The following is a 21,385-nucleotide window of genomic DNA, read 5'->3' as shown; positions in this document are numbered from 1 at the left end:
GCTGTGATCGAACAGACCCACTGGACCCACCTCTTAGTGTGGCGGGATCTGCACAGTGCATGTCACAGCGCATCCTGCTTTCACTTCAAGGCGCGTCCTGATGCACCCCAGTCTCCCGCGTGACAGGTGGGGACAGGTGACAGGTCCTATACTAACGAGGAAGACATCGCTCTCTCCGACCCCCGACATCGTGTCCCGACCCACCGTGCTGGAAGCCGACGCGTGCTGCGATTCCTTTACGGAGCAGAAATGACAACCGAGGAGCCGAGAGATCATTTCAGCATTTCGCGTCTGAACGGAAAACACAAACGACCAACTCGGAATGACTTGCCTTTGACGCTTCTCAAAGCGTTCTTTGTGCATCGAACAGACCCACTCACCTCTTAGTGTGGCGGGATCTGCACAGTGCATGTCGCAGCGCTTCCTGCTTTCACTTCAATGTGCTTCCTGATGTCGAGTCGACTGCCGTGCGGAGGCTCTGAAAGCGAGAGCAATGAAAAGGTGCACGACGCTGTGAAAGAAAACAGAGAAGTGAAAGGCAGTCATTTCTCTAAGGAGGTGAAAGAAAAGCTACTCCCCGTCGGGGAATCGAACCCCGGTCTCCCGCGTGACAGGCGGGGATACTTGCCACTATACTAACGAGGAAGACATCGCTCTCTCCAACCCCCGGCATCGTGTCCCGACCCAGCATGATGGAAGCCGACGCGTGCTGTGATCCCTTTACGGAGCAGAAATGACAACCGAGGAGCCGAGAGATCATGTCAGCATTTCGCGTCTGAACGGAAAACACAAACGACCAACTCGGAATGACTTGCCTTTGACGCTTTTCAAAGTGTTCTTTGTGCACGACGACTGCACCGCCTAGCAGATACAAATGGGTTGTACAACTTTGAACTAGCAAATGGAAGAGGGCTTAGCCCCCTCTCTTTTAGCCCAGGTTCGATCTGTCTCCCAGAATCACCAGGGCGCACACACACACACACCCGTGCCGTTGAAGTGCTCTGCTTCATTTCTAAGGGCAACTCAACATTCACTCCTACCCCGAGTGCAGAAAAGACAGCATCCACAGCAACAACAGCTCAGGTCTCTGCACAGGAGCTAAGCTGCCCTCATCTCCTCTGCTCTGCGGCTCCTGCGGAGTGGAGTCCTGCCTGGAGCCGTGTTTGCAGGCGGCGGCTCCCTGCGCCCTGTCTGGGCGTCGTGTCCAAGAGCTCCTGGGAGGAAGAGCGAGCCCTCCCACTCGGGGGCTTTTCCACGGTCTGTGTGAGGAGGGGCAGGTGTGTCCAGTAGCTTATCGAGCGGAAGCCTGGGGCGGCGGAGAGCTGTGATCGTGCAGACCTTGAGGTGTCACCTCTTTGTCTGCTTTCCCGCCCCCCCTCCGCCCAAGCTCTGCTCCAAAGTAGCCCGGCAACCCCTCACACCTGCACGTGTCACAACCTAAGGTGCGGTCATGAGACACCCATGGGGTGTCGTTCTGTTCTTTCTAATTGTTTCCTGCCCGTCGCAGGCAGGAGTCCATGCGAGGAAGATGCGCTGGACAGAGCTCAGAGGGCGCAGCTGGGTGGCTTTCCTTCTGAGTGACGTTCCTGCAACACTCTCCCGCTACTCTTGGTGCGCTCATGCCACAACACAGGAAGGCTGGAGCAGGTGGCTGTGGGCTTTGCGAACTGCCGAAATAGCTCAGTTGGGAGAGCGTTAGACTGAAGATCTAAAGGTCCCTGGTTCGATCCCGGGTTTCGGCATTTTGTTTCATCGCGCCCTTTGTTCCTCTCTCCAGCGCCACCTGCCTAAAGTGACGCGTCCCTTTCTCAGCCCGAAACGCAAGCGAGACACCAGCAGCAGTCCCTACAGGTTTCCGTAGTGTAGCGGCTATCACGTTCGCCTAACACGCGAAAGGTCCCCGGTTCGAGACCGGGCGGAAACAGCCTCGTTTTGCACGCTCCTGTACTTCACAGAGGTCTTGAGCGACCGGTCATTTGTTCCCAATGTATTTCCGGTGCCTTCGTGCACTCTTGTACCAAACGCTCGTTCCTTCTGTACGCGGAGCCGATTATTCGCAATTGGGCTGTGCCGACAGACCAGGTCGAGCTCTGTCGGCTCAAAAGCAGCGCAGGACCTGCAAGAACAACAGAAAGATTAGCATCCAGCGGGGGCCTCTTAGTGAGCCCAAGAGCTCATCAAGAATCGGCTCCAGCAACAGGGCTGGGCGCATTGTTCCATTCTCCGCCCACTCTCGGTGTAAACAAGTCCCTCCTGGTCTCTGCTTGAAATGCACTTTCCTGCGTTTGCTTTGGTGTAACTGGCTTCCCCTGCATGGGTGAATGTGAAGAAGATCCTTAGTAAGTCATTGAAGAAAACCGAGAAGAGGTCGGAGTGGCCTCTGTCGTTCATCAACGATCCAGTCAGGCAGTACTCCTCTGTAAAGCGCCGTTCGTTCACGTCGATTGGCTTTTTTTTTGCCTTCATTCGTGCGAGTAGTAAAAGCAGACACCCCTATTCTGCCGTGACCCGGATTCGAACCGGGGTTGTTGCGGCCACAACGCAAAGTACTGACCACTATACGATCACAGCGAGTTACCGAGCCACACGTGGCAGGGCGGAAAGGGCTGTGCTCTCTTCCTGTGACATAATTCGGAAAAGTCCTGACGTTGCATTTCAACTGAGCCCCAGTATACATCGACCCTTCGACACTCTGAGTGACAACTCTCTTGCGTGTTTTCTCATATTTATGTAGTTTGCTTGCATGATGCCGGGAACAGCATGGTTGTTCGCTGCCATATAGTCTAGCGGTTAGGGTTCCTGGTTTTCACCCAGGCGGTTCGACTCGGTTTTGCCTCCTGCTTTCCAAAAGATCAGCACCGTGTACGAAAGAGCCGCATTAAAACTACTCGAACGTGCAAAACGTGTGAGAAGAGGGGGCGCTTGTTTCCAACCGAAACTTCTCGCGTGTGAGACGAGCTGATCATCGCTGTGGGAGGGTTACTCTGGTAGACAGGGCTGACCTTCGGCAATAGGATTTATAGTCTCCAAGATGATATTTGCACTTTCTGGAGAGGCGATTTTCTCCACTTCAGTAGCCCGATTTCGTCGATTGCGTGGAGAAGGCTGTAGAATGTGGCGCCGCCTTTCCTGCTCCGTCCATGACAGGCGTGCTGGTCTCTGGAGAGAGAGCACGGTCCATCAGCGCACTCCAATAAAGGCACTGGAAGCAGCTGAATCGCTTTGGCGAAGCTCAGCGCTGGGCCGCTGGGCACGTCTTACCACCGTTTCCGTAGTGTAGTGGTTATCACGTTCGCCTCACACGCGAAAGGTCCTCGGTTCGAAACCGGGCGGAAACAGACATCTTTTGTCGCCAGGCACAAAAGGGGATTGGGGATTCGCCTAGCGCTGTGATCGAACAGACCCACTGGACCCACCTCTTAGTGTGGCGGGATCTGCACAGTGTCCTCGCTCAGCACTGACGTTCGGATGTCCTGAGACCCGCCTAGCACCAGGGCGCCTCACGTCCGCTCCCTGAGGGCACAGGTTTCTATACGGCATTCCTGAACTCTTTGCACTAATGAGCCCGGGCCTTTTTCCCGTCTCGCCGCTACGCATATGGGTCTTTTTCCGCACTTCTGCTCCCCACGGTTAGTCCCTTTGGTTGTCCGTGACAAGAAGGCCTCGATGCAGGAGAGGATAGCACTCAGCTCTGTACTCTCTCTTCCCTCCTCATCAACTACACTTTCCATGACAGACTTGGAGCCTGCCACTTTCCTGAAAAAGAAGCGAGTACACTTCTCAATTTCTTCCAAGAACTGCACTCTGCTTCTTAACAGCACTCCTCGACTGCTTTCTTCGACTATGCTCCGGATGTTTTTTTTTAAAAGGGTGATATCCTCGAGCACATCAAAGCCACTGTGCAGCATCGTGTAGAGACGCTGCAGCTGCCTCTGTTTCCTGGCTAGCACTCCTCTCCGTCTGGCAGCAGCCTTCCTTCCCTCAGCCATGAAAAAGGCCTTTGTCCTAACCTTCACCTCCTCCCACCACTCTCCTACTGACCCGTACAGACACTGCAAGGACAGCCACTGTGATAGTTTCTCTTTGTAGCGGGATATTACCCCCTCGTTCTCTAGCAGCTTTGTGTTGAGTTTCCAGAGGCCTGGGCCAAAGACAGTCCCGCCCTGGAGTTCCACTCTACACCCTAAAGCCTGATGATCTGAGAAGAAGACAGGCTGAAGAGTGACCCCAACAACTTTCACTCTCTCTGAGACAAAGCAATAGTCAATTCTGGAGCTGCTATTCCTCCCTGACCATGTATATCCTGCTGTTGTGGGATATATACATCTATATGTGTCTGAGAGTTTAAAGTCTTGAACTAAGTTTTGCAGGGCCAGTGAGCTGGAATCCGATTTTATCAGCCTTTTGGCTAAGATCAAGTTCAAGTGGCATACCCGCAGTTCTTGTCTTTCCAAAGTTCTAGAAGGCGATCGAAGATCCTGAAGAGTGCTTGAGCTGGTATCGCCCTAGGTTGAGCCTAGGGGGTTAAGGCCAAGCAGCAGCTGAGCTGGGTGGGATCCGGCAGCAACGTTCTCTCTCTCTGCTCTCTCCTCTCCCCTCCCCCTTTCTCTTGCTCCGCCTCCTTGGCCTCTTGGCTGGGAGTAAGTACTCGTGGCCTGCCCGCGGTGCTTGCTTTCTTCCTCGAGACTCAGAAGCGCTATCCGCTCCCTTTCTCTTGCTCCACCTCCTTGGCCTCTTGGCTTGGAGTAGGTACTCGTGGCCTGCCCGCGGTGCTTGCTTTCTTCCTCGAGACTCGGAAGCGCTATCTGCTCCCTCTCTGTCTCTCTGCCTCCTTGGTCTCTTGGCTGGGAGTAGGTACTCGTGGCCTGCCCGCGGTGCTTACTTTCTTCCTCGAGACTCGGAAGCACTATCCGCTCCCTCTGTCTCTCTCCTCCTGCGCCTGCACCTAGCTGGGCTTTGCACACAAGGACAAAGTCCAGGGCTCACTCGCTGCTCCTTTAGCAGCTAAACCCTCCTCTCCACAGGACCTTGCTCTCTCTCTTTCTCTCCTTTTTTCTTTTTTCTCCTTTCCAGATGGCAGACAAGAAGACACTGATCCGGTTCCACTGGACCAAGAAAACAGAGGCGATGCCAACTGCGAAATCCTTTTTCATTACCTTCCTGAGAGGGATCCTGCAGTTGGTGGCCGGAGATCTCTACTGCCTGCAAGACAACAAGGCAGAGAGATACATGGAGGCCTACATGGCCACGGTCGCCTCATATGAAAAGGCAACGAAAATGATCAGAGAAAAAGGTAAGCACCCCCGTTTCTCAGATTTCAGGCCGGAGCCTATGAGGAAGACAAACCAGAGGACCATCACAGTCCTCACATACAACCCTTACTTGTTGCCAAAAAGTGCGACGGATGCGGCGCCGAGGGACACCTCCTTCACCAATGCAAGGTAAGCAAACCTTCGTTTGCGCAGGTGGTGGAAGCCGGCCGGCAGAAACCAGTCTCAAGACAAAGGGAGAGAGGTGAGAACAAAGAACCCGCACCTCCCCCGCAGAGAACCAAAACTGCCGAGGCCACACCCCCAGCCGCACCAGTGCCACAAGATGGCCGCCAGGACGACGGACAAAATGGCTGACCGGAGGAAGGGCCCTCATAACTCCCAGCAAGAAGGGAAAGAGAAAGCGGGAGAAGAGATGCAGGGCAGATCCACCTTCGGAAGGACAAAAGAAAAGAGTGGTAAGGGAGAACCGTTTCCTCGTCCTAGAGGAAACGGAACTTTCTTCCCCCGAGGCCCAGGAAGTGGAGCCCCCCTCACCCAAGGCCCAGTAGCAACTGGAGGTCCCCGAAACTCCTGGAGAAAGGAAAGAAAAAAGCCTTCCCGAAGCGGTGGCGGAGAATTTCCTCGAGGAAGATGAGGATTACTTTGAAGCCGCCCTGGAGCCGGGACTGATGGTAGGGCTGGACCTGTCCAGCATGTTTACCTTTCAGTCCCCAGCGAGACCTGGAGGGAGCCCAGCATATTCCCCCCAGCACCCAAGGAGAGGAGTTACATCTAGGCTAAACAGTGCCCAGATGTAGACTCCCAAGTTTTCCACTGTAAGCACAAAGAGAGGAGGTTCAACTTTCACTTGTTTAATCATGACTGTGAAACTTACCTTTCTAACAACTAACGTGAGAGGGCTAAGAGTCTTTCATGATCTGGCCTCAAAGTCTTTCTCAGTTTGTTTCTTACAGGAGGTCCACCTGAAGGATGAAAGTGACAAGCTGACATTCACCAGGGAATGGACGAAGGGAGAATCATGCTGGAGCGTAGGAGGGGTCCACTCTTCCGGAGTGGGAATCCTCCTCGGAAACCAAGAGTTGACGCTGGTTTCCTCCTTCTCGGTGGTGCAGGGCAGGATCCTGGTCGCAGAGATCGACTGGAGGGGGCAGAAGTTGAGAGCAATTAACGTCTATGCTCCGGCGGAACCCTCTATCCGGAAGGAAGTGTTTGCTGACCTGGCCAGCTGCTGCACCACCAACAGACAGGTGGTGCTTGGCGGGGACTTCAACGTCGACCGGGAGAAGGGGAGCGATGCTAGCTCGGCAGAGCTGGAGTCGCTACTCAAGCAGTTCTCCCTGGTAGACGGTTTCAGACGGTGCCGCCCTAACGACGCCAGAACGACATGGAAAAACTCCAGGGGAGTGTGCAGCCGCCTGGACTACATCTTTCTGCACACGACCTGCTCCCTGGAGTCGGCGACGGTGTCCCCGGAGTGGTATTCCAGCCACGAGCGCTTGTCGGTGATGGCTAACACCAACCTGCCGGCATTCGGTCTTGGGTACTGGAAGCTGAACCGGGAGATACTGGAGGAAGACGACTTCAGGGCACTGTTCCGTAAAGACTACGCAAGCTGGGTCGATCTGAGAGACGGCTACAGCTCCATGGTGGAATGGTGGGAGTCGGTGAAGGACAGGACCTGAACCCTGGCGCAGATGTACTGCAGACGGAAGGCGGCCAGGGAGAGGAAGGAAGCTGCACGACTCCAGAGACAACTAGAGGAGGAGTACAGCTTGGCTAACGGGGGAGGAGCCTTCAATTCAGCCCGGGCACAGGACCTGAAGGAGAGGCTCCGCAAACTCAATCAGGTCCGAGGAGCCCAGAAAAAGAGGGTGATCCACGGCCTGAGACGAGGAGATGGAGAGGAAGTGCTGGACGAGAGCGACAAGGTAGAAGCGGCCACCGCTTTCTACACGGAGCTCTTTTCAGAAAAGCAGATGGAGGTGGAGGCAGGCGATGCTTTTCTGGAGGAGCTGAAGGCACGAGTACCAGAGGAGGTGAGGGAGGACTTGGAGGGTCCGATCACGGCCGAGGAGCTGAAGGCAGTGCTCTTGTCCATGGAGAATGGCAAGGTGCCGGGGCCGGACGGACTCCCAAAGGAACTCTACACCTGCTTCTGGGACACCCTGGCGGCAGATCTGGTGGAAGTGGCGCAGGAGATCTTCCGCCGGGGGAAACTCGGAGACACCATGAGGCAGGGCATCATCTACCTGCTCTTCAAGAGCCCTTAGCAGAGACGGTGAGACGGGACCCTGTCATCGACGGCCTGGAGATACCGGGAGGCGCGGGGGAAACCCTGAAGATCTCCCAGTTCGCTGACGACATGACGCTGTTCCTGAGGTCGGACAGGGGGTTGAGGAGGGCCCTGCAGGTCATGGAGCAATACTCCAGAGCCTCGGGGTCGAAGCTCAACCGCCGAAAGAGCAAACTGAAGTTCTTCGGGCCCTGGAAGCACAGGACGACGGCGCCGGAGGGTCTCGAGCTCTGCACGGAGCCCCTCAAAATACTGGGGGTTTCCTTCCAGAGCCAGGACAACGAGACCAACAACTGGACCGAGAGGATCGCCAAGGTGAACGCGAAGCTGGGTCTGTGGAAAACGCGGTCGCTGTCCTACACAGGGAAAGTGATGGTGTTGAAAGCAGACATCCTGGCGGCTTTGGTTTACCTGGCGGTGGTGTACCCGCTGCCGGCCAGACTCAGACGAGCGCTGCAAGGGATTATCTTCGGCCTCGTCTGGGGCGGCAAGTACGAGTACATCACTCGAAAACCGGATGTGTCAGCCGGTCGAGGAAGGGGTTCGAGATGTCCCACATTTCCCCCTGAAACTCAACTGCATCTTCTACTGCAACCTCTGTCGGGCGCTGCAGGAGCCCATTGGCCACAAGTACCAGTACTTTGTCAGGCTGTGGCTCTCCGTCCCGATGAGGCACTTGGTCCAGTGGTCAAACACTGGGCCCAAGGCAGAGAGGCGACCGAAGTTCTACACCCACGCTGTCAAGTGGAGCAGGAGGTACGAGGCCACGAGACAGCCAGAGCTCTGCACCAACCACAGAGCCCTGTACAAAGAGGTGAGGGGGCATTTGGTCGCTGACGAAAGGCTGCAGGTTCCCAGACAAGTCTGGGAAAGGACACAGCCCAAAGAACTTGACAACCAACTGAAGGACCTCAACTGGATGGCTGTGCACCAGAGACTGGCTACCAGAGAGGTCCTCTACAGACACTCGCTAACCAGGAATCCGCATTGCCCCCGGGACACGTGTTTTGTCGAGGAGACTCAGGAGCATGTGTTCTGGAGCTGCCTCTTCGCCAAGGTGGTGTGGGGCAGAATGGACAACATTATGCAACTCCTGGGAAAGGATGCAGTGCTCAGTTACCAGTACATTCTGCTGGGGGCTGGCACCCACCAGACTGGACAAGGGGACACAGGACCTGTGGGGGCTGCTACTGTCCCTCACAAAACAAGGACTGTGGAAGGCGAGGAACACTCTCATCCGGCACAACATAAAGTGGGGGGCGAGGGAGCTGGAGGAGAGGATCCTGGCGGACCTCAGGAGGAGGACGAAGCACCACGTCGCCAAATGGGGTTTCCCCACGGGGAGGGAGCGCTGGAATGGACTTTGGGACCTATACAGAGATTAAAGGACAATAGCAAGTGGTAGATTTGGAGGGACTCTCTTAATTGCGCAAATCCGCCCCCACTCGCAAAGATTGATAACGGACAATCAATCTCCGTTCCGCCGTTGTTTTTTATAACATGGAGTGTTAATATGTGTGAGATGTTCCTTTTGAGATGTTTTTTTTGCAGAATAAAGTATATTTTGTAGAACAAAAAACATCTTATGACAAGGTTTACAAGTTATCTGTTGAACTACATTCTCATAGGTGTGGTCACATTCCAGATCATTTGTTTACGTTTTTGTTTCTGGAGCAACTGTTAGATGAAATGTGCTAATATGTAACCTAACTCCAGTGTGAATAACTAGAAGAGGGGAGCAGCTCCATTCCATACCATGGGAGCTTTGAGATTGGCTGGGCCAGATCTCTCATTTGCATATCTGATTTGGAAATATAACACTAAACCCCTTCTTGCATGGATTTAACTTGCACCCAAGAGTCCCCTACTGTGTATTGCTACTTATTTTTTTATGATAAGTGGTGATTACCAGTTGACAGGTTTTATTTGTTGAATTATAAATGGTTTTGTATTATCATCCTGAATGGCCTGTACTCAAGGTTTGGTAGGGTATGTGTTTTCATTTCATTTACCAAATTGAATTTTTGCTCTTTTAGTATTTGTCTAGAAGGCTTTCTGAAGTCAGGAACCCCATTTATTTGGTGAAAAAGGATTCTGTATTAATATTTCTCATACAACATAAATAGGGTCTTTTATGAATAAAAAGATCTTGCACTTGGAAATCTTGATAAAGCTGTGTGCTTCCATACACTCAAGCAGTTTTGATTCCTAATATTTGACCTTAGGTGCGGGAACGGGTCTTTTTTGCCATTTGATTTCCAATTGATCAGCACAGTATAGAAAATAGACCCATAAAGCAACCTCAGCAGTGACAAATGTGCGAAAAGTGATCACTTGTTTTCGCCCGCTTTCAAACTGAAACCCTTTGGTGTGTTAAGAGAATGTGATAACCACTACACTGCGCAAGGTGGGAATGGGTGACTTGCAGAGAGTGTTGAACGTCGAGAAAGGACTTCTCTCAGGAATATATTTCCACATTCTGAAGAGGAGATTTTCTCCATTTCTATAGTCTGACTTCCTCTTTTGCTAGAGAGCTGTAGAATGTGGAGTCACCTATCCAGCTCTGGTAGCAGTGTGTAGATAACAGGTTTGTAACTGCCTGATGAGCACAGTAAATTAATACAGCAGAATAAACACACTGTGAGTATTTGAAGGGAATTAACAATCTTTCACGTCTCGCCATGTTCAATGCTGCTGTCATTTCTGTAATATTGTGATTATCACGTTCATCACACATGGGCAAGATCCCCTTTTTGAAAGCGGGCAGAAACAGGTGTCTTTTTATCTTCTCACATTTTGCACTTCTGCCAGTGTTTTATGGATCTTGTTTTGTCTTATTGCAATAATTCGAATTTCCTGTGTCATTCATGATCACATCAAACAGGCAGCAGATCATGTCACCTTTCAGATAGTCGTTCTTCTGCTTCCTAAATTTCCTAGAGACAGGTCTTTTCAGCAGAACTGACAAATGTGGCAAAGCAACCTGATAAGACCAGGTCCTAGAAGTCACTACTCAGTCAGTTACTACTGCCGAAATGCAAGCCCTTCCTCCAGCCTGAAGAAGTTGATCCTACATTACTCAGGAAGAAGATGTATCTACCAAACTTCAGAGAGCTGAGCTGGATTACGTAACACTCTACCACTCCTCTTCGTGCACTCATGCTGGAACTTTGGGAGGCTACTGCAGACAGCAGAGGTTAGATTGTAAACAGAGGTTGAAATAGCTCAGCTGAGAAAGCCTTAGACTGATGCTCTAAAGGTCCCTGGTTCAATCTGGGGTTTTGGCATTTTGTTTCGTTGCGCCATTTGTTCCTCTATGCAATGCCCTGTGTCCAAAGTCACACTTCCCTTTCTCAGCCTGAATCCCAAACTAGAGTCTTTGTGTCCTTGAGTCCCTCTTTTACCGACACTGATGAAGTACAGAAATAACTTAACATATTTTGCACTCCTTATGGTGTTTTATGGTGTGACCTGTATTTCTCTATGAATTTCCTTAGTGACAGCCCATTTGTTTTCAATATATTTCTGGTGAAGTTATTACATCGGTCTCCCCTGGTGGCTTGTTTTCATATCCCACTTCTGACAATGACTTTTCTTATGTCACTTTGATGCTTTAAAGCTCCTTAGCTCCCTGTCAGGAATCAAACCCCATTCTCCTGTATGACAGGCAGGGATTCTCACCATGGTTAAATTGCAACTGTAATAATATTGACAACATTAATAAATGCATATATAATTGAAATTAAAAATATATCTAACACAGCATCTTTTCTGGTTATATACCACAATGCATTGCTGATATTTGTTGTTTGCCATTTAGGTTAAATACTGTCATGTTTTTCTCAGCAATCTTCTTTTGATGCGTAAGTATAAATAATGATAATACTACTTGAATGCATACAGGTCTTAATATTATTTTGATTAAAAATAGTACGTTAATAAGCAATAAATGGCATATAAAATAGTGTGAAGGTGAAGATCACACAAAATCAACTACAAATGTGGGAATTATACATTTTTAGGATTATAAATTGCATGTAGCACATTAGCAACACTACAGTAATGCTAATATAACAATAGTGTAAAAAAAATCCTGACCTAATTCCTTACAAATGCTGATACAAAATGGGAATGATTTCAGAGTTTCGGGGATTGGGTCTCCTGATAGAGATCAGAGATGAACTGAGGCATGTGGGAAAGTGTACAGAACTGGTGAACTCCCAATTCCACATCAAGAGGCTGAGCACAATGGAAGAGTCCTGTACACACAAGTGAGTCCTTGACAACATGGACAATCAAAACCTACTGGTATGATATTATATTCTCTCTGTGGTGTAGAAAATATTCACTAATAGTATTATAGGTTACAGATAGGTCATTATATGACAGCTTACATCTGATTAATAGGATCCATCTCTGGCATACATTCTTATTTTTAGTTTATAATGTATAATCTTGCTAATTTTTTAATGCCAAAATAAAGTGTTTTATAAAAAGCTTCATGTTCTAAGAAATTACTACAACTTTTGAACTTTGAAATATTGCCACTTTGTATTCTAGGACTTAGCAAATACTGCAGAAAAGTGGAGTTAAAATGTGAAAATGTGTAATGGGTATGTCTGATTAGTTTATTAGTGAAGATCCAGTAGTAAAAATAGCTTCTAATATTATTTCTAATATAATATTATTTCCAGATAAACCAACTTTGGAGAGTAGGCAACAGTGATTTCAAAGAAAGTGTGTTCACAGTGTTGTTAAGGTATTGCTTATAGATTTTTTTAATGTTTTTACATTACATTTTTACTTTGATCAAGTTAAAATATCCACAAAATTTAGCTTAAAGATACCTTGTTAACCACTGAATTTGCAAGGTGTAAAACTGCTAAATTGTCTTTTAAAATCTAAGGATTACAGTAGTACATTTGATACTAAATATTTGAGTAAATAAACGTTGAGTGAAAACTCGCTTGAGAAATGTCTAAGCTCAGTCATAATTTGGTTTTCAGACTTAAGACAAATTAACTGATGATGGAATTCAACTTTGCTGGCACAAACCAGAAAGATCAAAGACAAAAGAGGTGCCTGGGAGACACAAATCTTTTTAGAGCAATTAAAGGTACTTTTATTCTATGTTGTACTTTCAAACTTTGGGTACTCTTTAATTAGGACAGACTTTATTGCTCAATTACTATGATGCAAGCTAAACTTAATACACTGATTAAGCTTTGATCTTAGTAAACCTTAATGGTTCTTTTTTGAGATTATATTCAAGAAGAGATTAATCATCATTTGTCGATCATTTGTTCATTTGTTGGAGAACTTGATAATCTTTGACAATTATTATTAAATGAGCATTATACAAATGTGCGTTGATATTTTTAATATGTACCTTAATTGTAATATATATAAACACAATTGGTTTGATATGGATGTTCATTTGAAGGATTTGAGGATATCAAGGATCGCAGAACAACCAAAGATACATTTGCGTCTCTGCTATTGGTAAAGATGAAAGAGTACCGTAAGTGTGAAGCTTGCATACACACGAGAGAAAAAATCAGTTTTAATGCACTTCATTAAACTGATGGTGTGCTTATCAATCGTGCATGAAAAATACATAGCAGAGGATGGTTTCGATCTATCGACCACTGGGTTATGGGCCCAGCACGCGTCCGCTGCGCCACGCTGCTGACAGCTGTCATAGTGTGATTCAACACAACTGCTCTATCTTTGCTTTCTAAAAGTGCGCCCGAGATTAAAAGTTTCAACGGCAAACGCAGACGTCACTTTGAGCACTTGGTCTTTTATAGTACAAATATCACACGCTGCACTACATGGGCGTGTCTTCAAGATCGTTGAGAACCAAACCTTCTGCTTTCCGAGGCAACTGATTATTTCCTTGTTAATTCACAAATCTTCAATGAGAATCAGTGAAACGAAAACCAAACACATGTACACACTCGCGTCCTAGCCTGAAAGAAAAATGATGGAAGCATTTGAGGAACAACAAGAGTAGTCTGAACAGCTCCAGTCTATCAACTGCTCTACAAAGTGATCGCTACTTCCACACCCAGTTTATAACACTGAAAATGATTCAGGAAGCACAGCAAAGTTCTAAAAGCAGCGCTTGAAAAGCGTCTAGATACATAAAATGACAATTTCTCAAAAGTAAAATCTTCAGCTTTTAAATATTGTCATCCATATATTTTCGTTTTTCTCTTTTTTACATAACACGCTTTCGAGAAATAGACTGTCTTGTAATGAAGGCTGCATTAGAACGTGTATCTACATTAAAATCGGGTTTATGACTTTTGCGTTATTCAGCTTTCTTAGCGCTTGGGTCTCGATTCAGATATCGCAATAAAAGCAACAGGGGAGTAAGTTTTCCTTTTCTAAATCAAAGGTGATCTGCTCACAAGGAAGTATAAAAACTTCAAAGGAACAAGTAATAGGTTTATTCCATGCTGAAAAAAAGAAGAAAGAGAACACAACGTTTCGGCCGTGGAGCCTTCTTCAGGTGAAGTATAAAAAAGTATATAATGTATAATGAAGTATAATGAAGTATAAAAACTTCAGCGTTTACTTTTTGAAGACCTCAAATTGTTGAAACACTATTGCTTCATGAGCTAATAAGTAAGGTTTCTGAGCACGCATTGTATTACTAATGCTGTTATTAATAAACAAAAAGCTTAAATTCACATAATGGAATTTGGACGGCTCAAAGTAGTCTATTCTTTGGACAACTTTACTTGCCCGCTGAGTAGAGTTTAAAGCAACGGCAGCAGAAGTAGCAGTAATAGCAACAACGTGGTTAGAGTGTCACAATACACTCTATGAAATTATTACGGCTTCAGATCGTTTTGTTCTGTTGAAGCTGCCTACAGGCTCTGAATTGCTGACATTGGCTGTGATCTTTTTTCAAGTTTCATGAAATCCTTCACATATTTGAAATATTTAATTCGGGTTCGCCTAATACACGGTACCTGCAGCAGAATGCTGTGGCACATGAAGCCGTTTTGTTTATCGGTTGTAAGGATTTAGGAGCGTACTACAAATCGAGCAAGCGAAAAGAAAATTAAACAGGAGTCACTTTTTGGATTGCTAATTCATTGTGCTCTGCTCGTCTAGGTTCAAATCCCATCCTTGTCATGGTTAAGGCCTGAGACGTGTGTGTTTTTTCTAAACGGTGTTTGCATTTGTTTCCTCTTTTACTCCTGTAAACTCAGGATTTGTTTTCCTTGGTGGCAACAATACGCTTCTGTAAATGGTAGACTCTGCTTTCAAATGAGCTGCACCAGGCATTCGGATACAGAAGAACACAGGGATTTAAAATTCAGGAATACGAACGGCCAATTGCTTACAGCTAGGGTTTTTACGTTTTCTTATTTAGCGATTTGTGTATCAATCTTTTAACAATTCATTAAAATGCTAACAATATGTAAAATCAAAACAACAGCACCGTTAAATGCCGGAGAGACAGGTCGTTTTTTTTTCCATCAGATGCCAATCTCTAATGCTGTGTGTGAGAGCTTACGTACCTTTCCTTTCCTCACATTTTCTGACAACTATTCCAAAGGGGCACCCTGTCAGCTCCTAATACTTTTTAAATGTCTGCCTGCATGTTTGATTATTGTCGTTTTATTTAGAAAAAGTTCAATATTGATCATAACTAAAGAAAATTAGGATCACGAATAAAAAAAGGGCTGAAGATGCGAGTCGCTCTTGAATCAGAGCTGGGCGACACGGGCTTCTGTTCTGATATGATTGTACGAGAAGCAGGAGGAATCTCTTCTCTCCTATGGAGCATGAGCTGAATCAGGAGTGAGACATTTCGTTTGCTCGTGCATATGTTAACACATGACCTACATCGTAAAACTAAATTAAAAACTAACATTAAGTTGTCAAAGACATTCATTTATATACAAACAAGAGACAGACATAGTAATGATTCTACATTAACTTGTCCTGCACTGATCAGACTAATTGAAATGTATGAAAGCCCGTTTCCGCCAGGGAGTTACAAAAAAACGCGCTATGGTATCGCAGAATTCCGACTAAGTAACTCAGAATTGCGACTTAGTAACTCACAACTCCGACTTTATATCTCACATTTGCAACTTCGAAATAGCCCATATTTCATTGTCTGTCCTTTTGTTATTGTAACGGATTCGGGTTCTAGCTAGCAAGACCTGGGTTTGAGCCAATACAGTGAGGCACGAAGTAGGGTGGGAGCGGCGAGGGCACAAGCCCTAGAACCCGAATTCGTTACAATAACAAAAGGACAGACAATGAAATATGGGCTTTTCGAAGTCGCAAATGTGAGAGATAAAGTCAAAATTCTGAGTTTTTATGTCGCAATTCTATGATTCTAAGTCACAATTCTGAGATACCATAGTGCGTTTTTTTTACTCCCTGGCTGAAACGGGCTTCCATAGGTTCTCAGTGCTGCGAAGCAAAAGCAATCTCTGGAAAATCAGACAAATTATTATCAGATCATGTCAAAAGCTGATCAGTATTTCTTTACTGGGAAGCAAAGAAATGCTTGTATTACACATTTTAATATGACATGCAATTACACATGAAAAATAGTAAAATTATTTTCATTGCGGTACGTGTTGATAGATCAGCCCCCTCGATAAAAGAAAGTGTGGACGGACGTGTCGCATGTTCCGTACTCTGTCTGACAGCGAGTTTAACACACTTTCCTCGGAAATTAGAAACTAATTGAACAATAAATTAATCTGAGCAAACTTTACACGTGTGGGTGATTTAATTCTGTCGAAATTGCGTGGAACTCCTCCGCTGAGGTCAGATACACACGGGAAAATGTTCAGGCGGCTTCACGGAGTCCCGCCTCAGACTGGAATCAGGTTCTAATTAGACGCTGAGAACAATCCGGATCTCTGTATGTAATTGATTGTGTTGATTGAGCGGTAGTGTGACCAGGTGTGCGGTAGCAGGTCCTGCCAGTATAAAAACCTAGTCACCGCGTTCACATTTTATGCTTTCTTGCTTCAACACAGTTTTGTGGTTTACTTATTTTACTCCTGTAGCATTTGAACGGGACGTTAATTTGGCGATGCGCTCGTTTCTCTTTATGCTGTGCCTGTACACAGGGGCCGGGCTCCCCGCACTGGTCTCCGCCGGGCCGGCTGGCTGGGACTCTCGGGAATTGGCGCTCCAGGCCGACCTCCCGGCTCCTGAAGACGCAGCCCAGTTGGAGGACTTGAACCTGGCAGATGCGCCCTCCGAAGACCTGTCTGCAAGCGAGAACGACTCGCAGTCCTTGGCTCCCGACTTTCGCCGCCTTCCCGTGTCCAGAGACGCGTACTCGCCCTACTTCGACAAGGAGAAGATGAAGCCCGAAGCCAGCAGCCGCCCCTTACCCGCCTACATCAAGAGCGTCCTGTTTCCTCCCCAGCGAGGGCGGCAGCCGGCTCGCCCGGCCATCGGGGGCACCCGAGGAGTGGCTGTGTGGTGCGACTCCAGCAGGATGTACGTGAGGGTCAGTCGGCTCCTGTTCGGCTTCAGCTGTTGGCCGTCGGAGGTGACCTTGGGCAACTGCAGCGTCAGCCGAACCACACGCACTTACTTCTACTTCATCTACGGGCTTCACGAGTGCGGCACCGAGCGATCGGTAAGCGGGTCTTCATCTACAGGCAGTGTATCGACGTGAGCTGTAGGGCCAGTGTCGGGGTTGCCTTTCCTGGGAATATCCCTTCCTCTGTGACCCTGCAGGTTGTCCAGGGCCGCCTGGTGTACTCCAACACTCTCCGCTATACCCCGCCCTCCTCCAGTGCACCTGTGCATCGCTTCATTCCCTTCTCTGTGCCGGTCAAGTGCTCCTACAACAGGTAGGCAGGGCTCTGCTGCTGCTGGGAAAGTGTCCAGATGCCCCTCATCACCTCTGTCCTGCAGGTTCCACTACTCCTACAAGGTTGGCTATGTCCCCACGTGGGCCAGGAGAAGGACCTTCTTCAAGGACCTGAAGAACAAGCACAGCTTTGTCCTGCTCACCACCAACTCCTTGAGTGAGTGGCTCCACCTGCCTGCAGGGGGTGCTGTGTGCAGGTGTAATGCTGCCTCTCTCTCTCCAGCCCACTGGGTCCGGCTTTCTCCCAAGGATGAGTACTTCCTGGGTCAGCCCATGTACTTCCAGGCCACTGCCTACTTTGCCACAGCGGAGCAGAGGCTGTACATCCACTCGTGTTACGTAACGGAGAAACCAGACCAGCACTCCCAGCCCCGTTTCCCTGTGATCGACAATTTGGGGTATGGCCCCTTCTGGGAGGGGAGGTGGGCAGGAGCCCTGAGAGCCTGCAGGGGTTCATCCTTGTCCTTGTCCCCAGGTGCATGGTGGACAGCAAGGCAGATGGCTGCCTGTCCAGGTTTGTCCCCTCCAAGCAGAAGGATGTGCTCTGCTTCACAATTGATGCCTTCCTCTTCCAGAAGAAGCTGTCCAGGAAGGTATTGCTCTCAAAGGCTGCTCAGCCTTCTCGCTCTACTGATCCATTGTCTGCTTTTTCATCCATGATCTAGATGTGAACCAGACTGTGGCAGCTGTAGTGCCTAGAGCTGCCAGCTTGCCTTCACTGATGGCAGAAGGTCCTTCTCTATCCCTCTATTGGCCTTGATCCCTTAATGCTGTGACCTTCCCTCTTGCAGCATGAAGTGACTGAGCTGTACATGCACTGTGTCATGGCAGTGGCTCCTGCTAAAGCAACACCAGGGACCAAGTCCTGCACCGAAAAACAGAAAAACAAAACTACTCACTCTTTAATCTCGTCTAATCCAAGACGCACCGATTATCACAGTCTTCTTTTAACACGCGTGCTGTGATTCCTCTATGTAGCAGAAATGACAACCGAGGAGCCGAGAGATTATTTCAGCATTTCGCATCTGAACGGAAAACATGAACGACCAACTTGGACATGGGTGTCTCATGACCGCACCTTAGGTTGTGACACGTGCAGGTGTGAGGGGTTGCCGGGCTACTTTGGAGCAGAGCTTGGGCGGAGGGGGGGCGGGAAAGCAGACAAAGAGGTGACACCTCAAGGTCTGCACGATCACAGCTCTCCGCCGCCCCAGGCTTCCGCTCGATAAGCTACTGGACACACCCGCCCCTCCTCACACAGACCGTGGAAAAGCCCCTGAGTGGGAGGGCTCTCTCTTCCTCCCAGGAGCTCTTGGACACGACGCACAGACAGGGCGCGGGGAGCCGCCGCCTGCAAACACGGCTCCAGGCAGGACTCCACTCTGCAGGAGCCGCAGAGCAGAGGAGATGAGGGCAGCTTAGCTCCTGTGCAGAGACCTGAGCTGTTGTTGCTGTGGATGCTGTCTTTTCTGCACTCAGGGTAGGAGTGAATGTTGAGTTGCCCTTAGAAATGAAGCAGAGCACTTCAACGGCACGGGTGTGTGTGTGTGTGCGCCCTGGTGATTCTGGGAGACAGATCGAACCTGGGCTAAAAGAGAGGGGGCTTAGCCCTCTTCCGTTTGCTAGTTCAAATTTGTACAACCCATTTGTATCTGCTAGGCGGCGCAGTCGTCGTGCACAAAGAACGCTTTGAAAAGCGTCAAAGGCAAGTCATTCCGAGTTGGTCGTTTGTGTTTTCCGTTCAGACGCGAAATGCTGAAATGATCTCTCGGCTCCTCGGTTGTCATTTCTGCTCCGTAAAGGAATCGCAGCACGCGTCGGCTTCCAGCACGGTGGGTCGGGACACGATGCCGGGGGTCGGAGAGAGCGATGTCTTTCTCGTTAGTATAGGACCTGTCACCTGTCCCCACCTGTCACGCGGGAGACTGGGGTACATCAGGACGCGCATTGAAGTGAAAGCAGGATGCGCTGTGACATGCACTGTGCAGATCCTGCCACACTAAGAGGTGAGTGGGTCTGTTCGATCACAGCGCTAGACGAATCCCCAATCCCCTTTTGTGCCTGGCGACAAAAGATGTCTGTTTCCGCCCGGTTTCGAACCGGGGACCTTTCGCGTGTGAGGCGAACGTGATAACCACTACACTACGGAAATGATGGTAAGACGTGCCCAGCGGCCCAGCGCTGAGCTTTGCCAATGCGATTCAGCTGCTTCCAGTGCCTTTATTGGAGTGCGCTGATGGACCGTGCTCTCTCTCCAGAGACCAGCACGCCTGTCATGGACGGAGCAGGAAAGGCGGCGCCACATTCTACAGCCCTCTCCACGCAATCGACAAAATCGGGCTACTGAAGTGGAGAAAATCGCCTCTCCAGAAAGTGCAAATATCATCTTGGAGACTATAAATCCTATTGCCGAAGGTCAGCCCTGTCTACCAGAGTAACCCTCCTGCAGCGATGATCAGCTCGTCTCACACGCGAGAAGTTTCGGCTGGAAACAAGCGCCCCCTCTTCTCGCACGTTCGAGTAGTTTTAATGCGGCTCCTTCGTACACGGTGCTGATCTTTTGGAAAGCAGGAGGCAAAACTGACACGTTCCCATACCGGGAGTCGAACCCGGGCTGCCTGGGAGAAAACCAGGAATCCTAACCGCTAAACCATATGGGAGCACACAACCCTGCTGTTCTGGGCATCATGTAAGCAAACTACATAAATATGAGCACACGCAAGAGAGTTGTCACTCAGAGTGTCGAAGGGTCGATGTATACTGGTGCTCAGTTGAAATGCAATGTCAGGACTTTTCCGAATTATGTCACACGAAGAGAGCACATCCTTTTCCGCCCTGCTACATGTGTATCGGTAACTCGCCGTGATCGTATAGTGGTCAGTACTTTGCGTTGTGGCCGCAACAACCCCGGTTTGAATCCGGGTCACGGCAGAATAGGGGCGTCTGCTTTTACTACTTGCACGAATGAAGGCAAGAAAAAGCCAATCGATGTGAACGAACGGCGCTTTACAGAGGAGTACTGCCTGACTGGATCGTTGATGAACGACAGGGGCCACTTCGACCTCTTCTCGGTTTTCTTCAATGACTTACTAAGGATCTTCTTCACATTCGCCTATGCAGGGGAAGCCAGTTACACCAAAGCAAACGCAGGAAAGTGCAATTCAAGCAGAGACCAGGAGGGACTTGTTTACACCGAGAGTGGTCGGAGAATGGAACAATGCGCCCAGCCCTGTTGCTGGAGCCGATTCTTGATGAGATCTTGGGCTCACTAAGAGGCCCCCGCTGGATGCTAATCTTTCTGTTGTACTTGCAGGTCTTGCGCTGCTTTTGAGCCGACAGAGCTCGTCCTGGTCTGTCGGCACAGCCCAATTGCAAATGATCGGCTCCGGTTACAGAAGAAACGTGCGTTTGGTACTGTTGTAACAGAAGGAATAAGGTTCTTGATCCCAAGATGAAGTAAAACAGATGAGTTTATTGCATGCAAGGAACAATAAAGCCGAAGTCTTGTTTCCCGCAAGAAACAACAAAACCGAAGTATTGTTCGATGTGCCGGTACAAACATTTAGGTTTTATAGTCCTTGCTTGCTGCTTCAGACGTCATTCAATGTTATGGTAAGGGGGGGGGGTCATGGTATTTGGCCAGTTAAGAGGCCCTGGCCAAATGGTCAGTTTAAGATTATGCCCCCAGGGGGTTCCTTGTTCGCATCTGGCATCCTTATCAGTTAACCCCCTTTCCTGCCATAAACCCCTGTTGCTTAGAAGTCTAATTTTCAGGCAGAACTGACTTACGTTAACCCTTTTTACATCTTATCTCTTACTTCATTCCCCCCTTATAAAATATGGCATACGTCAGGACTGCCTATTTTTTCACATACAATGTCAGGGCAGATCTTTCCTTTTTAGATGTACAGGCATGCATTACCATGACATTGTGTGTTCCACAGT

At 48.7% G+C, this 21,385-nt stretch overlaps 1 protein-coding gene and 8 non-coding genes across 9 annotated transcripts; 5 read left to right on the top strand and 4 right to left on the bottom strand.

Annotated features, from left to right (window-relative positions):
* Positions 1-573: 573 nt before the first annotated feature.
* trnad-guc (transfer RNA aspartic acid (anticodon GUC)) lies at positions 574-645 on the bottom strand. Its single transcript has one exon. It is a non-coding gene; the product is annotated as a tRNA-Asp (tRNA).
* Positions 646-1,669: 1,024 nt separating this feature from the next.
* trnaf-gaa (transfer RNA phenylalanine (anticodon GAA)) lies at positions 1,670-1,742 on the top strand. The gene has a single exon. It is a non-coding gene; the product is annotated as a tRNA-Phe (tRNA).
* A 109-nt stretch (positions 1,743-1,851) lies between these two features.
* trnav-aac (transfer RNA valine (anticodon AAC)) lies at positions 1,852-1,924 on the top strand. The gene has a single exon. It is a non-coding gene; the product is annotated as a tRNA-Val (tRNA).
* A 575-nt stretch (positions 1,925-2,499) lies between these two features.
* trnah-gug (transfer RNA histidin (anticodon GUG)) lies at positions 2,500-2,571 on the bottom strand. The gene has a single exon. It is a non-coding gene; the product is annotated as a tRNA-His (tRNA).
* A 694-nt stretch (positions 2,572-3,265) lies between these two features.
* On the top strand, positions 3,266-3,338 carry trnav-cac (transfer RNA valine (anticodon CAC)). Its single transcript has one exon. It is a non-coding gene; the product is annotated as a tRNA-Val (tRNA).
* A 6,246-nt stretch (positions 3,339-9,584) lies between these two features.
* On the top strand, positions 9,585-9,640 carry LOC148663065 (U7 small nuclear RNA). The gene has a single exon (XR_015939019.1). It is a non-coding gene; the product is annotated as a U7 small nuclear RNA (small nuclear RNA).
* A 6,959-nt stretch (positions 9,641-16,599) lies between these two features.
* Positions 16,600-20,771, top strand: LOC148663062 (uncharacterized). Its single transcript, XM_088630867.1, has 4 exons — positions 16,600-17,203; positions 17,305-17,420; positions 17,485-17,725; positions 20,754-20,771. Exons 1-4 carry the CDS (start codon positions 16,646-16,648, stop codon positions 20,769-20,771), a joined length of 933 nt encoding a protein of 310 aa, XP_088486993.1. The 5' UTR covers positions 16,600-16,645.
* On the bottom strand, positions 19,520-19,592 carry trnav-cac (transfer RNA valine (anticodon CAC)). Its single transcript has one exon. It is a non-coding gene; the product is annotated as a tRNA-Val (tRNA).
* trnae-uuc (transfer RNA glutamic acid (anticodon UUC)) lies at positions 20,029-20,100 on the bottom strand. Its single transcript has one exon. It is a non-coding gene; the product is annotated as a tRNA-Glu (tRNA).
* Positions 20,772-21,385: the final 614 nt, after the last annotated feature.

The sequence above is a fragment of the Lepisosteus platostomus genome, chromosome 5 (genome assembly GCF_059453375.1).
Source record: "Lepisosteus platostomus isolate fLepPlt1 chromosome 5, fLepPlt1.hap1, whole genome shotgun sequence".
Classification (NCBI taxonomy): Eukaryota; Metazoa; Chordata; class Actinopteri; order Semionotiformes; family Lepisosteidae; genus Lepisosteus; species Lepisosteus platostomus.
Note: the sequence above shows the minus strand (reverse complement) of the source record. Positions and strands in the feature narration are given on the sequence as shown.

What these genes read in the sequence shown, in the direction of transcription:
- LOC148663062 (XM_088630867.1), top strand. Translation starts at nt 16,646, where the DNA reads ATGCGCTCGTTTCTCTTTATGCTGTGCCTGTACACAGGGGCCGGGCTC. An exon ending in AGTGCGGCACCGAGCGATCG is followed by an intron (nt 17,204 to 17,304) that starts GTAAGCGGGTCT and finishes GTGACCCTGCAG; the next exon opens with GTTGTCCAGGGCCGCCTGGT. An exon ending in GTCAAGTGCTCCTACAACAG is followed by an intron (nt 17,421 to 17,484) that starts GTAGGCAGGGCT and finishes TCTGTCCTGCAG; the next exon opens with GTTCCACTACTCCTACAAGG.